Source organism: Calonectris borealis, chromosome 3 (genome assembly GCF_964195595.1).
Source record: "Calonectris borealis chromosome 3, bCalBor7.hap1.2, whole genome shotgun sequence".
NCBI classification, from domain to species: domain Eukaryota; kingdom Metazoa; phylum Chordata; class Aves; order Procellariiformes; family Procellariidae; genus Calonectris; species Calonectris borealis.
In genome coordinates, this window is record NC_134314.1 from 3153190 (window position 1) to 3167123 (window position 13934).

General features: G+C 37.6%; 1 protein-coding gene across 1 annotated transcript in view; it reads left to right on the forward strand.

The window, feature by feature from the left end:
- MSRA (methionine sulfoxide reductase A) overlaps nucleotides 1–13934 on the forward strand; it is a 297534-nt gene that overhangs the window by 167420 nt on the left and 116180 nt on the right. Inside the window, exon 4 of the mRNA XM_075144833.1 lies at nucleotides 12992–13096. Within this exon, the coding sequence (XP_075000934.1) occupies nucleotides 12992–13096 (105 nt within the window). The remainder of the gene's footprint in view (nucleotides 1–12991; nucleotides 13097–13934) is intronic.

A 13934-nucleotide genomic window follows, 5' to 3' on the forward strand; every position in this document is an offset into this window, starting at 1 on the left:
CCAGGACAGCTGGCCCAGCTGGCTAATGGGGTATTCCATACCATGTGACATCATGCTCAGTATATGAATGGTAGACGTGTTCCAGGAAGTAGCGATCGCTACTTGGTTATCGGTCCACGCGGGTGGTGAGCAATTGCATTGCGCATCACTCATTTTGTATTACTATTACTATTACTATTACTATTACTATTACTATTACTATTACTATTACTATTACTATTACTATTACTATTACTTTCCCTTCCTTTTCTGTTCTATTAAACTGTCTTTATCTCAACCCACGAGTTTTCTCACTCCTACCCTTCCGATTTTCTCCCCGTGCCACTGGGGGTGGGGGAGGGAAGTGAGCGAGCGGCTGCATGGTGTTTGGCTGCCTGCTGGGTTAAACCACGACAGAAGTATAAATTACTTCTGAATTTTCATCCTAGTACTCTTTTTGCTGGAAGCCCTCTGAATGTCTGTGTGTCGTTGTGAAGTTCTCTGCTCTGTTGCTGTCTCTTCAGTTTGATGTCTGTGAGAGGTCTCTGGTGAAACCAGATTGCCTGTACTGCTTTTTGCATATTTGTTTTTGGGAAATCATGAGGGAAATTCATGATCCTAATCATATTTATGTATATCATATAACTGCCAGATTAGTTTAATAAAAGTTAAATATGAAAGAGAAGCTTTCAGAGTACAAATATAGCAATCTATCCCTTTTTTTGTGTTCAAGCCTACAATTCTCAAGTGTTAAGATACGTACAGTTTTCTTCTAAGCTGGTGTTCAGATGGACAAAGAGTGAGAATTGGCATATTTCGGAAATCTAACCTTGCATTCAGAGATCTCCTCGGAGTAGTAACCTCTTACTGAAATCACTCTAGAGAGAACAGGATAAAACTACGTTTTTTGTTATTCTGGTGGAAAAGAATAGATATTAGAATATCTTACTCTCATTTCTTCTTTTTTATATTCCAGATTATTTAACATTTTCCAAGTCCTTACATTGAGCTTGCTATAAATAGATGTCCTTACATGTTGTATTTACCTCCATTTATCCCTTTTCAAAGCTGTTCTCAATGCACAGCATATTCTTCACATTTCTGTTGTTCTTTGCCTTCCATTATGCCCATTTATTTAAGGAAATTCTATGTGTTGCATAACTGTAGCAGAGAGGCTTTGCAGCTAAAAGCTGTAAACTTTTACGCAAAAAATCGATCGTATTTTCTGCTAAATTGACATTAAAAAAATATTCCCCTTATAGATTGAAGCTAGATTTCATTACTGAGTCCAGGCATTTTATTTATATATATATTCTTCACTTTTCCATCTATGCTTTTTCTGTACCAGAGCACAGCCCCAATACTGCTTTGGTTTGGGATGTTACAGCCATTTTTGTGAACAAATCTCCCATTAAGACTTTTTCTGGAAACTGGGTCTCTGTAACTCCTTACTCCTGAACCTGCTCACAGTTGTCCTGGAACATCACTCCCTTTCCAACCAAAAGGGAATTCTTGCTTTCCCTTTGCCTTCTCAGGAACAAGTCACAGTTGAAGCAAACAAGTAAAGCTTTATATGAGACAGCAATACTTAGGCTACTGAACACTTTTATTCTTTGACTTTTTTAAACACAATGTGGTTTTTTTTTTTTTTGCTTTAGTTGCTACGAGAAGCGTAAATGTTCAGGCAAACTGAAATACAATCTAGAAATAATGATCTCAGCTTCCTAACCATTTGTGAACTTGTGATTTAGTGGGTTTTTAGGTTCTTGCACCCACTCAAACGGTCTGTGCTACTAGGACGGGCTCTGGAAAATCGCTTTCGAGTCATTCTTTGCTCTCTGCAAGCAGCTTCCTCTATTCCTGGCAGATGCAGCGGTCAGAAGGGTCCCACTCATCAAAGACTTGTCTTTTGTTTCTCTGTCTCTCAGAGCTTTTTGGGGATTGTATTAACATTTGGTTTATTCACTGCTCTTTAAGGAAGATTTCAATGTTTCAACCATCTTCCCTCATTTTGCAGTCATCTTCTTGTCCTAGGGTACTTCACTTTGGAAGCTGTTTGTGTTATGACTCTATGTTGTCTTTGGCAAGAGAAGGACATGACACAAGTCCTAAAGCCATTGCCTGACTTCACATCCACCAAGGCCGTACCTGAGGTAGCATTTTTATAATTCAGTCAGGATTCAATCATTATACACAATTCCATTTCTGAAATGATCACAGTCTGCCACCTCACACCTGGCAATGGGTTGTATCTGGAGACAACTTCACGAATCTTACATGCAAAATCCTGAGGAAGACATTAGGACACTTGCTCAAGATGAGATAGCAGATCTGTGTCTGGACCAAAACTGAGCCAGAGGGCTGCAGTTTGTGTCAGGGGGTTTTACAATAAAATAAATGGAGATGAAAGGAATGGTTTAGTTGCTTAAAGGGACAGACGTTTAGATGCTGTATCTGAGATATCCACACAGGGCTGACAAATTGTCACTGGGCATGTAGGAGACCTGCTGCCTTCTGGAGCAGGAGCTAGAGTCCAGACAATTTGTCCTAAGCCATCTCAAATAAACTACCTGCCTTCATGGCACGTCTGAATTAGTGTCTTAATTTCATGCAGCTCAAGGTAGCATCCTATTTATTGAGCTTGTTAGAAAAGATTTTTTTTTTTGGAAATGGTAGGTAGTATAGCCAAATTATTACCTTTTGAAATTCTTATCTGAAGTCAAAATTGCATCACCATATATATTCCACACATCATAACTGATTTTTTTGTTATCTAAGCATGATAATATTGTTTCCCTTAGCTCCACACTAAATATTTATATTAGGTAATGTTTTGCATTTGGGTTTTAAAAGAACAGAAATGCTGTCAGCACAGAGCTTGTAGTATTTAGAGAAATTATATTGCATATATGGAAAATTAATTATGAAGAACACAATGTAATAGTGGGTTATGCTCTGCAAAATGGGGATAATGGAATCCAAATTTAGAAAGTACTTTGAAGTCTTTAGGACAAAGGCATGGTGCAACTGTGACATAGTATTAATCTTTTATCCTCAAAGTTTTTCATGCCCATGGATAACAGGATATATTTTCTGGGCAGATCTTTATTCACTGTGTTTATCTGTTATGATAAAAAATGTCAACATAATTTCATTAATTTAATTTTTCAAAGGAGCTTTGCAATGAAACAATCTTATGAGCTACTAAATTCGTAACTGCATGACAGCAGAAATTGATGATACTAGAAGTAGGCTAAAGCTGTGTGGAATGTATTGCGGTGGGATAATGACTCCTGTGCTTTAACAGTGGCCGAAGTTTGAGTTGCCGTTTGGTACAGGTCGTATCCCCTAAGCAAAGGGCAATGACTTTAAGTCGGACGCCCCAAGGTCTTACACTGCTGTGTTCTGTCCCCAATTCTCTTCTATTTCTATACTCCTTTTTTATGTTTTTCAAGAATGACATGTATACCTAATGCTAAGCAATGAATCATAGAATCATTAAGGCTGTTTATAATTTATAAAAGAGCATATATATGAATAAAAGACAGTCTTTTATGGTATTTCAGTTTCTCACAGCTTTGTAGCAGTAGCCTTCTTATGTTCCTTAATAGACATTTTCTTATCTGACCTAATAGGCACAAGTATGTCAGATAAGGAATTAATTCAAGCGGAAGTGAATGAGTAGGACTATGGAAAACAAGGACTTAAGTTCTGAATAACAAAATTTTTGTCTTCTGAGGAAACTAAATTCACTCAATCCAAAGTATCCAATAGATACTTTGGCTCCACGGCAATGTAAGATGCTATCAATAATACAAGATTGCTGTTAGTTATGAGGCTAAGGTTCTGTGATTCCAATTACTCCTTCCGTATTTAATCCTTCATTTTATTAATTAACTTTGTAATTAATGTGTTCTAACCTAAAGCTAGCATTTCTCACTTGCATGACTACTTGTTTTGTTCTATATTCACCTAATCTAGTGTTCAGATTCACACAGGCTAGAGGTCACAAGCCTGGCATTGCATTTCCTTGGTGCCAAGTATAACTGGTTTGTCAGTAAACATAATGTAAAGGCTCTGTCCATCTGATGTGTAAGTTTAGAGTTAAATTTGGGCTTTTAAATGAGAACTTTGTAAATCTGGCAATATGGTGTCTTTCTGTTCCCAACACTGTAGCTGAAACATTTTAACTCACCTATATAAAGATCATATAGAAATTGTAGTTAGGTTAGAGTCTACCTCATCAACCATGATGAGAAGAAGATAATACAAAAGCCCCAACTCTTTGTACAGATAGTTTGGGATAGCAAGGCTTTGTTAAAGCTAAGTGAACAAAGGAAAAAGAGGGGCAGTTGACTCATATATTCACAGCATTTAAGGCTGGTAAGGGCTCACTGCATTATTTAATTTGACATCTTTTATATATAGGTCATTACATTTCATCCAGTTACTATTTTATTAAGCCCTATAACTTTTTCCTCTAAGTTTAACCGGTATTTGTCTGAAGTGTCTCTCCCCGAAGGAAGTCTGATTTGATTTGAAAACATGAGGAGATGAAGAATCGACCACTTCCCTTGGTTTATAGAACATAGGTTTATAGGAGCACCCCCTGATCCAACGGTGTAATTGAGCAGTGTAGTGTTTTGTAGCAGATAACCATCTTCAGTATTTAAAATATGTGCCTACTTTTCCATTTGAATTGCCCTGGTTTCCATTCCTACACTGGCTCTTGATATGCCTTTTCATTGCTTGTTCAAAGACCCCTTTTGCACTTAGTCATTCTCTTGCTGAGAAGATGCTTATATCCTTTAATTAAAAACCTCTAGGTTTTCTTTTTGAAAAGCTAAACATATCATGCTCTTTGTGGCTGTCACTGAAACTATTTTTGAGGATCTGACTTAATGTCAGGATTGATCTCTCCAGTGCTGTTCCTACCAACCTCTTCCTTACTTAGGCACCCCAATTCAGTCACTCTTCCATTTTATTGCAATATTGCAATGAAATTCCGTATTTACTTGCTTGTCTACTGCCACCCTTGCACTTTCCTCAAAGATTGTTCCCTATTTGCAGGTATGGTGTGTGTCACTTCTTCCCTTAAGTAGAGATTTTACGTATGACTGTTTTTAATACATTTTTGATTGAATGGGCCCAGCGCAGCAGTAATCGTTTTATAAGACCATCCTATCAGCCTTCTCATCTGAGTTATCCACAGATTCTGGAAGTTGAGGCTTTTATTTCTTTAAAATTACTGATGAAAGACTTTAACAGCAACAGACTTTGTACCAATCCCTGCAGAGGACAGATAAAAATGCTGCCATTCAATGCTTGTTCCCTTTAGACAATTTTTTTAGAACTGTCATTTAGACAATTCTTAATCCATTTAACATGTGCACTATTGATATTGTATAGCGCTAATTCTTTAATCAGACTGTCATGAAGTAATAAGTCAAAAGCATTAATAAAGTCTAAGTCTATTACATCCGTGCTATTACATCCTACATTTATTACAACTAGACTTGTAATTTCATGAGAGAATGAAATCGAGTTTGGCTGACAAGACTTATATTCCGTACAACCATGTTGACTGGCATTAATTATATGCCTATCTTCAACATTTTTTCCTCAGTTGAATGCCACATGAGATATTCGGTTGCATTGTCCAGGAGCAATGTCAGACTAATCCTTAAGATGATGCGGTTCATCCAGTTCTGAGATGTTTGCAGTACCCTGGCTAGCAAAGCAACACAACTCAAAACAGAGATATACCATATCACGTGTTGCAACCAGACTGATTTCCCTAGGATGCAGACATTTCTCCCAATACAAATGGTAAAGAAGCTTTCCGCCGACATCTGCAAGAAATCACTGGAATTGTTTTTGAATCTGAGATTCCTTTTGAATGAAATTAAATCAGAAAATACTCTCTAGGAGCACGCTTAGTGCACTCCAACTGTGAAAAGCACTCAATCCAGAGTGAGTCTAAAGTAATCCCTCCTGAAGTGCTTGCAGTGTGGACATTCAGCCTATAGAAGACATAACCTATAAGGACAGTGAACAAGATAGTAAAGTTTTGCTGCCTCTTATTGTCCTATAGACTATATAATTGTTTTTTTTTTTTAATTTTATGGATTCTTCAATGTACAGCTATTTTAGAATAAGAATAGAAAAAGTGTCAGTAGTAGTGGTCTTGCTTTCAGATATTCTGTTCAGTGTCTTCTGAGGAAAAGGACCTGTGGGTGCTGGTCGACAGCCGGCTGAACATGAGCCGGCAGTGAGCCCAGGTGGCCAAGAAGGCCAACGGCATCCTGGCCTGTATCAGAAATGGTGTGGCCAGCAGGAGCAGGGAGGTGATCGTGCCCCTGTACTGGGCACTGGTGAGGCCGCACCTCGAATCCTGTGTTCAGTTTTGGGCCCCTCACGACAAGAAGGACATGGAGGTGCTGGAGCGTGTCCAGAGGAGGGCGACGAAGCTGGTGAAGGGCCTGGAGCACAAGTCTGATGGGGAGCGGCTGAGGGAACTGGGGGTGTTTAGTCTGGAGAAGAGGAGGCTGAGGGGAGACCTCATCGCGCTCTACAACTACCTGAAAGGAGGTTGTAGCGAGGTGGGGTCGGTCTCTTCTGCCAAGTAACAGCGATAGGACGAGAGGAAATGGCCTCAAGTTGCACCAAGGAAGGTTTAGATTGGATATTAGGAGAAATTTCTTTTCTGAAAGAGTGGTCAGGCCTTGGAACAGGCTGCCCAGGGAAGTGGTGGAGTCACCATCCCTGGAGGTATTTAAAAGACGTGTAGATGAGGCGCTTAGGGACATGGTGTAGTGGGCATGGTGGTGTTGGGTTGACGGTTGGACACGATGATCTTAGAGGTCTTTTCCAACCTTAATGATTCTATGATTCTATGATCCTATGATTCTTATCAGAAAAAAATTGGCTGCTAAAGAATACATAGGATTTTAGCAAACAAAAATAAAAACTTTTTGTAGCTATATATATTTAAATTTTAAATACTTGCAAATAAGAAACAAGTTCATTTAGTAGTTTTGTTTTGCAGATTTTTAGAAAAAAGCAATATTCTTTGTTCAAGCTGACAATCTCCTTTTCTTTAAATTCATTCAACTAGTTTTACTGAAAAATAGGACCGAATTTCTGTGAAAAAAATTATCAGTAACAGCATTTTGTACCCCATTTTTCACTGTGACCTTTATTCTCTTCATTTTGATTTGACGGGATAAAAACCTAACTGATTGTAACAGTCACCAAAAATGCATTTTATAGCAGTTCATTGTTCTATTAGCAAATTTTCTTATCTTTTAAAATTTTCATTTACTGTGTAATTAATCTGTCCTCTACCAAAACAAATGAATAAAATTTAAGAAAATTCTCTCTTTAGATGTATGCACCACTTTGTAGCTGCTGTATGCGCTACTTTCTGTAGGCACGAGAAGAGGCATGGTTTCCTGTGGTCCAGGCAGAAGTTTCTGCCTTCCAGGCAGAAGTTTCTAGAATTTATGGAAAGTTTTATTTTGATTAACAACTGCAGGAGTGGCTGGCCCATAGTGATAAATTGGCTTCTTGCTGTATAAGATTGACATATTTTAGTACAACTCTATAAAAGAGTGTGGATCACACTGAGAAGGTAAAGCGTTATATTTTGTAAAGCAGAAATTCACAGTGGATAATAAACCAAACATTATCTCCTAACTCAATGCTAACAAAGTCATTAAAGTTATTGGAAATATAAAGAAGAAGGTAAAAAAATAGTAGCCACATGTTTATGCCATTGTATACCTGATTTACTTTACAGTCTTTTCCAAACAGTGGGAAAATCACCTTGAAAAACTGAAAAGTGGTCAGGAAACCATGAGTTGCAGGAGGCGAATGTGTAGATATGGGCTGCTCACCATCTCTCCAAGCGGGACAAGAAGGGGCTCTCAGAAGAAGCCAGTGGGAGCCACGTTCAGATAAAGGCAGTTGGTCCTTCATGTGGAGTGTGGTAGATATATCACATATGCTTTTTCAGCCCTTCCCTGGCTATCTGCTTATGGCCATGGCCAAAGAAGGGCTGGAGGTCTGAACTAGTACATCCTTATTACATTCTTATTCTTCTCAAGAAGTTATAAAAGTGTCCAACAGATTAATTAGAAAGATCAATTCACTTAAATATCCAGAAAGAAGAGGTAAGGGATGACTTCCTAGTAGTCTTTGTCTGTGCAGAAAGACCTTTAAATAAACTCAGGTAATAAATAAAATGTCTGTTGTCTTTGTTTTTCTTCTTTGCTTGTTTCAAAGGTGAGAGGTATTAACCACTCGATGTAGTTACCTTGACTTCTGGTGGATTTTCTGTCCGTTGGGTTCTTTGGGTCAAGAGCTGTTACTTTTCTAAGTACAAAATATGGGCCTGCTCCAGTGAAATTCTCTTGTCTGTGTTAGGCAGGAAGTCAAATAAAATTATCATAATGGACCCTTCTTAAAAGTCTATTAATCTGTGATTATTTTCATTCTTTTTGTCATCGTTACTTTAAATGTAAAAAAGTGAAAGTTAAGTAGATCCCCAAAGCTTGGGTTCTCAGTGTGTTAGTGATGAACCCTTTGTTTGTTTATTTAACTCATTGCTATTTTAGGAAGAAGCTGGAAATTTTATTAGCCATAACTACAACATAATAAAAATTCCCAGGCTGGTTTGGAGAAACAGATGCTCAAAAGACCTACTACTTTTTCATGTAATACTTTGCATATTCACTAGGGCCTAGGCTTTAGCCAGTGCAAATTGTTTTAGCTCCAAAATCAATAAGCTGTGAAATGTGCATCGGCTTGAAGATCTGCCACCTATTTCTTTAAATTATATTTAGTCATTTACTGAATTTAGGCCTTTTATTTCAGTGGGTAAAGAGAGGCAAGTCCCTTTTTATTGAAGAAGTGGGGCAGGAGGGAATTATTTTGGCGTTGCTTCAATTGTATAACTTAATTCACCCAGGGCTGGACTACCTGGAGATGAAGCCCACGTGTCATGTAGCAGCGCCGTAGCTGCTGGGTGGCCGGGTGTTCACAGGTGAGGTGCTCTCAAGCCCTTTGAAGTTGTTCCACTTTGACGGAAATAATTAAATGCTTACTGGATACAGCAAGTTAAAAAGAATGAGTTCGCTTCTATAATCCGTCGGCTTGGGCACTCACCTGGGAGATGATTAAGAAGGTGAAAATCTAAACACTATTAGGAAGAAAAAAATTGAAAAGGAGCACTGAGGTGTCACTCAGATGTCTTTTTCTATTGCTCTTACAGGAACATTTTTGCCAGAGTTTGAATCCCCACTGAAAGAGCTCACTGTAGCTAATCCTCTGAGAGTGGCTGTGTTTTCTAAGTGGGAAATGGATATAGGATAAACAGACAATCTGCTGTTGGCACACAGCCCTCTCTGCCATGGTGTAATAAAGTCTTATCTGCAGCGAGGTTCTTCAGTGGCTAAGCTCCTTCTAACGCTGAAGGAGAACTGAGCACCATAACTGGAAATACGATAATGGCACCTATAAATAAAGGATTTCTATTTGCACAGCTAACAGCAAATGAAATTATATTTAGTGATTCAATAAATGATTTAAAAAACGTGGTTCAAACTTTGAGCTCTTTTTTGGGAGAAGGCTTTTAGAAATGTTCTTAAAGGTTTTGGAACTTAAAGTGAAGCATGCTTTTGCTGTGGAATATTAAAAAGCAGCTAATTAAAAGCAATAGGTGAACTGAGGACACCATGGCTCTCTGACTTAATATAAATGGACCTTTCGTGAGAAATTCTGAAAGAGGCACTAAGATGAAGAGCTGAATATCACTGAAAGAATGGCATCTCTCACTGATCATTTTAAATCATTTCAGCTGTTCAGTGTTAGCCTGTTAAATTTCTCGTTAAAAGACATGCAGCTTTTCTGAGAACAAGTGGGTTTATTGTTTCTCTTTGATTCCTGCCTCTCCATTTTAAGAAATCTTACAAAAAAGATTTGATTAGAAATATTTCAATGATTTTTTTTTTTTACAGTACAGAGGAGTGGTTAGCTGGTTTGATGCCTGCTCTGTTCTTTTGGCGCTGTACTGTACCAAATGTGTGAAACCCAAACTGAAATGTGATTATTCTGTTCCCATAGTCAAACTTAAGCCTAATAGAAAAAGTGAAATAAGATCAACAGGGAGAACCCACTTTAAGTTTCCTTTTGCCACTTGGGCTGCAGCTGAGTCACGTTCAGCACCGATGAGCTGGTAGTTTCTACACGCTACCTAGGGTAACCTCGTGCTGTCTTTTGATTCCTTCTCGTGAGGCATATTGCACCTGCGGAGAGATTGCTCTTTTTCTTTTCCTGTCGCTTGGTACCATTTCTCTGTGTGCTTCTTCTAGGAAATCTTGTGGTTAATCTGTCCCACATGGAGCCTTTTACCTGTCTGTTTGCTCATGTGTACCCAGTTGATTGGTATAGTTTCCACTAAAATTGTTGGGAAGTAGGAGTGCTCACCACAAATGACTAAGATTGTTCTTAGTAGAAATAGCCACACCGTATTCTGAAAGAAAATCCACTAGACTGTAGAAAGGCTTTGAGGAAAATTAGAGGTGAATCTGATAGGACCAGCAGCATTACCTCCTTGCTTTTCCTCGGAGGATAAATATTGATTTTAAATATGCTCTAGGTTCTAACAGTCTGTTAGTCACACATCTGAGGATTTTTTGCTCAAGGTCAGGCTATAGTTCTCAGAGTAGCACCATTATTTCCGTATTCAGAGGAAAAGAAGAAAGCTGATTCTTTGAACTTCTGGATTAGTCAGAGTAGACAGTGTTGACAAGATGTAATTGCTGCTTCATTTGAGAGGAAAGGTAATGCCTCTGTTGTTTTGAAGTTCTTTAAGAAACTCTTGTGATCTAAACCTAGTCATCTTAGACAAGCAATTTGCTTCTGAGTGATAAGAACTTTTCATAAGGTTCACATAGTCTTAAAAAAAAAAGAATTAAAGTCAGAAGCCACTCCTTAATCTCTTCTTAGTTATACGATGTAGGCTTGCGAGACCTGGACAAACCACTGTCCATTTGTTCTCCTTCTTTATCTCAAGCGACAATTAAATTCCTGACCTGGGCTTCAGCTAAGGCAAAAACCATTATTTTCACTGATAGTCCATATTAAACCATGAAATCTGGAATAAATTCTATCCCTGCCCTAAGATGGCCATCAGTTCATGCCATAATATAGAAAGACCTTTTCACTTTATTATTAAGCCAATTATCTGTGACTTGTATTTTTATTCTACTAAATGTATGATCCCTTTCTGCTAACCTACCATCAGAATTTGACTTCAGATAATGAGTTGCTTCTATGGACTTCAATAGGTGTAGTGCACGTGAAAGAGGAATTGGGCCATCGTTTGCCTGGACAGTATCCTGGTGGACAGGATGACATGGCTTTAGCTGCAGGTTACATAAAACTTGTACATTTTTGTCTTTTAATCTCACTGAGCGTATCTTTGTTGTATTGTGAAGCACACTAAATAGGAACCAATTTGATTTTATCAAAATTTCCATTACAGATATCCCAGATGTGTCCCCTTTTACTCCTCTGCATTCTAGACTAAATTTAATCCCAGTCTTTTAAATCCCTTTTAATAGCTAGCCCACCCCTCTGTGCCTCGTTTAGGTTTTCTTCATTTCAGGTGCCCCATTAACTGATATAATGCTGTCATACCTTTCCCTGTTATGTCTCTTCAAAATATCCTAGCATCCTTTTTATTTCTTCCTACTTTTTTTTTTAATTAAAATTTCTCTTGGTACTGAGTTGGTGTTTCTGCTGAACGCTCCTCAGTTACTCATAGACTCTGATTTTTCTTGTTTGGTGACAGCTAATTCAGAACTCATCACTGGGCCAGATTCAGCTTGTTGTTGCACTGCATGAGATTCAACAATTCTATTGACGTCAGTTGAGTAAATCTGAAGTTTATGCTGGTATAAATGAAAAAAAACCTGGCCTAGTGTGATCAAGGAGCTTATTACATCCTCACTAAAAGGCAGATGTGGCTGTCCAGTTTAGTTTTGTTTGGTGTTTACTTATTATGATTTAATTGAAGAATAGGATAAGTTTTTTCCCCATTCATGCATATATTATGACAACAAATATGCCTACATTTATAAATTTTTAAAATATATAATATTTATAAAATATAAAATGCTTGCATAGCACTCAGTGCAATGGACTTTCACCCTGAGATGTCTGAGCACTCATCAATCTATTAGTTACAATTGAAGTGAATTATGTGGCCAGATCCTTCACATTTTGTGAAGCTGGATCTTTCAATAATATTGTGAGTGATTAGACACATAAGGAACGAAAAAAATCATGCCCATAATGTAACTGAAAAATAGGAATAATATGTTTTCATGTGCTGTAACACCTGCTAATCTTCCTTGAACTTCATCTGCTGTCATGAAGTTCAGTCAGGCTCTCTTTGACTCTTTTTGAAGCCCGTTGGCAGCAGTGGTTTGGATGATGTGAAATAGTTTGAAATTATTTGTGTGATCTTGTATAAATATGCCCTTGAAATTTTTTTATATAATCAATTATTTTATCCATATCTTACCTCACGGAAACGAAGTTATATACTGTCAAGACAACTTAGACATACAAGTTTTCATATTTTAATGTTGTATTTAGAATATTTTAAAATATTTTACTAGTTGTCAGTTACAAATTTAAGAACTATTCATTTTTTTTCTTGTAAGCTGACAAACTACTGTAATAATATCACTGTCTTACCTTATTGCCTCTCTGGATAGTTTATTTTGTAATGGCCTTGTCCAAACTAGCAGACATCTTAGATTTGGCGTGTATATAAAATATTGTGTAAAAAGGCTTAAGTATAAATGGTGGTAAATCAAAACACCTTTAGGAAAAGAAAAAAAGGAAAACAATGGATTGTGCTTTGAATCTCAGATATAAAAACTAGATACGCACTAGTTAATTCTCACTAATAACATCTGAATTTATTTTGTCTTTTAAGGTAAAACTGGCCACACAGAGACTGTACGAGTAGTATATCAGCCAGAAAACATCAGCTTTGAGAAACTGCTCAAGGTCTTCTGGGAGAATCATGACCCGACACAAGGTAGAGTGATGAGTGAGCCAGTATTTAATTATCTTACTAATTACAGCTGGGATAATTAGTGTTTGAGCTGCATGGAAGAGATGAACCTTGAAATCACACTGGAGCTCAAGAATATGATTGCAGACATTTATTGACAGAGAAAGAGAGGAAGAGAGAGAATGAGAGTACAGAAACTCACAATACCCCTCCTCCTTTACAGCTGTCTGTGCTGGGAAAATTCCCACAGAGAGGCACAGCAGACAATAGAAATCTTTTTTCAACTTTGATTATGACAATTTCTTCTGTAATGCTATCTTTTGTCTCTTAAATTAAAGCATATTTCTTCGCAGCTTTAGGGCTGGTCATTTTATTTGTGCTGAGGACCTTTATCCTTCATAAATATTTTTGTTTGTTTTTTGTGTTTTTCGATGGCAGTGAACATCTTTTATTATTAGAAAAAGGGAACAAAAAGAGGTAAGAGATGGTGTGTAGAGGCACCAGCAGAGCATTCTAGCTATTTGCCTTTTGATTTAATTTATCTTTCTTGGAAGAGGCTTCGTGATGACATTACACACATCTGTGCAAACATAAATGGGAAACTGTGTTGAGAAAACATTTTACGTGTTTATATAGTTTCAATAAACATCATCCTTTCTACCATTTCCCAGAAATACTACACACAGTAACTCATTTCAATATTTTAACAGCTATCATAATTATGCCACTTGTTACTACATCTGGGAAGAAAAAATGCAGATGATACCTTCACAGTGTGATACCATCCTGGGAAACGGTAACTCTGAGAAGGATCCAGGGGCTATTGTGGATAAGGGTCTTCCAGTGAGCCCAGAGCACAATG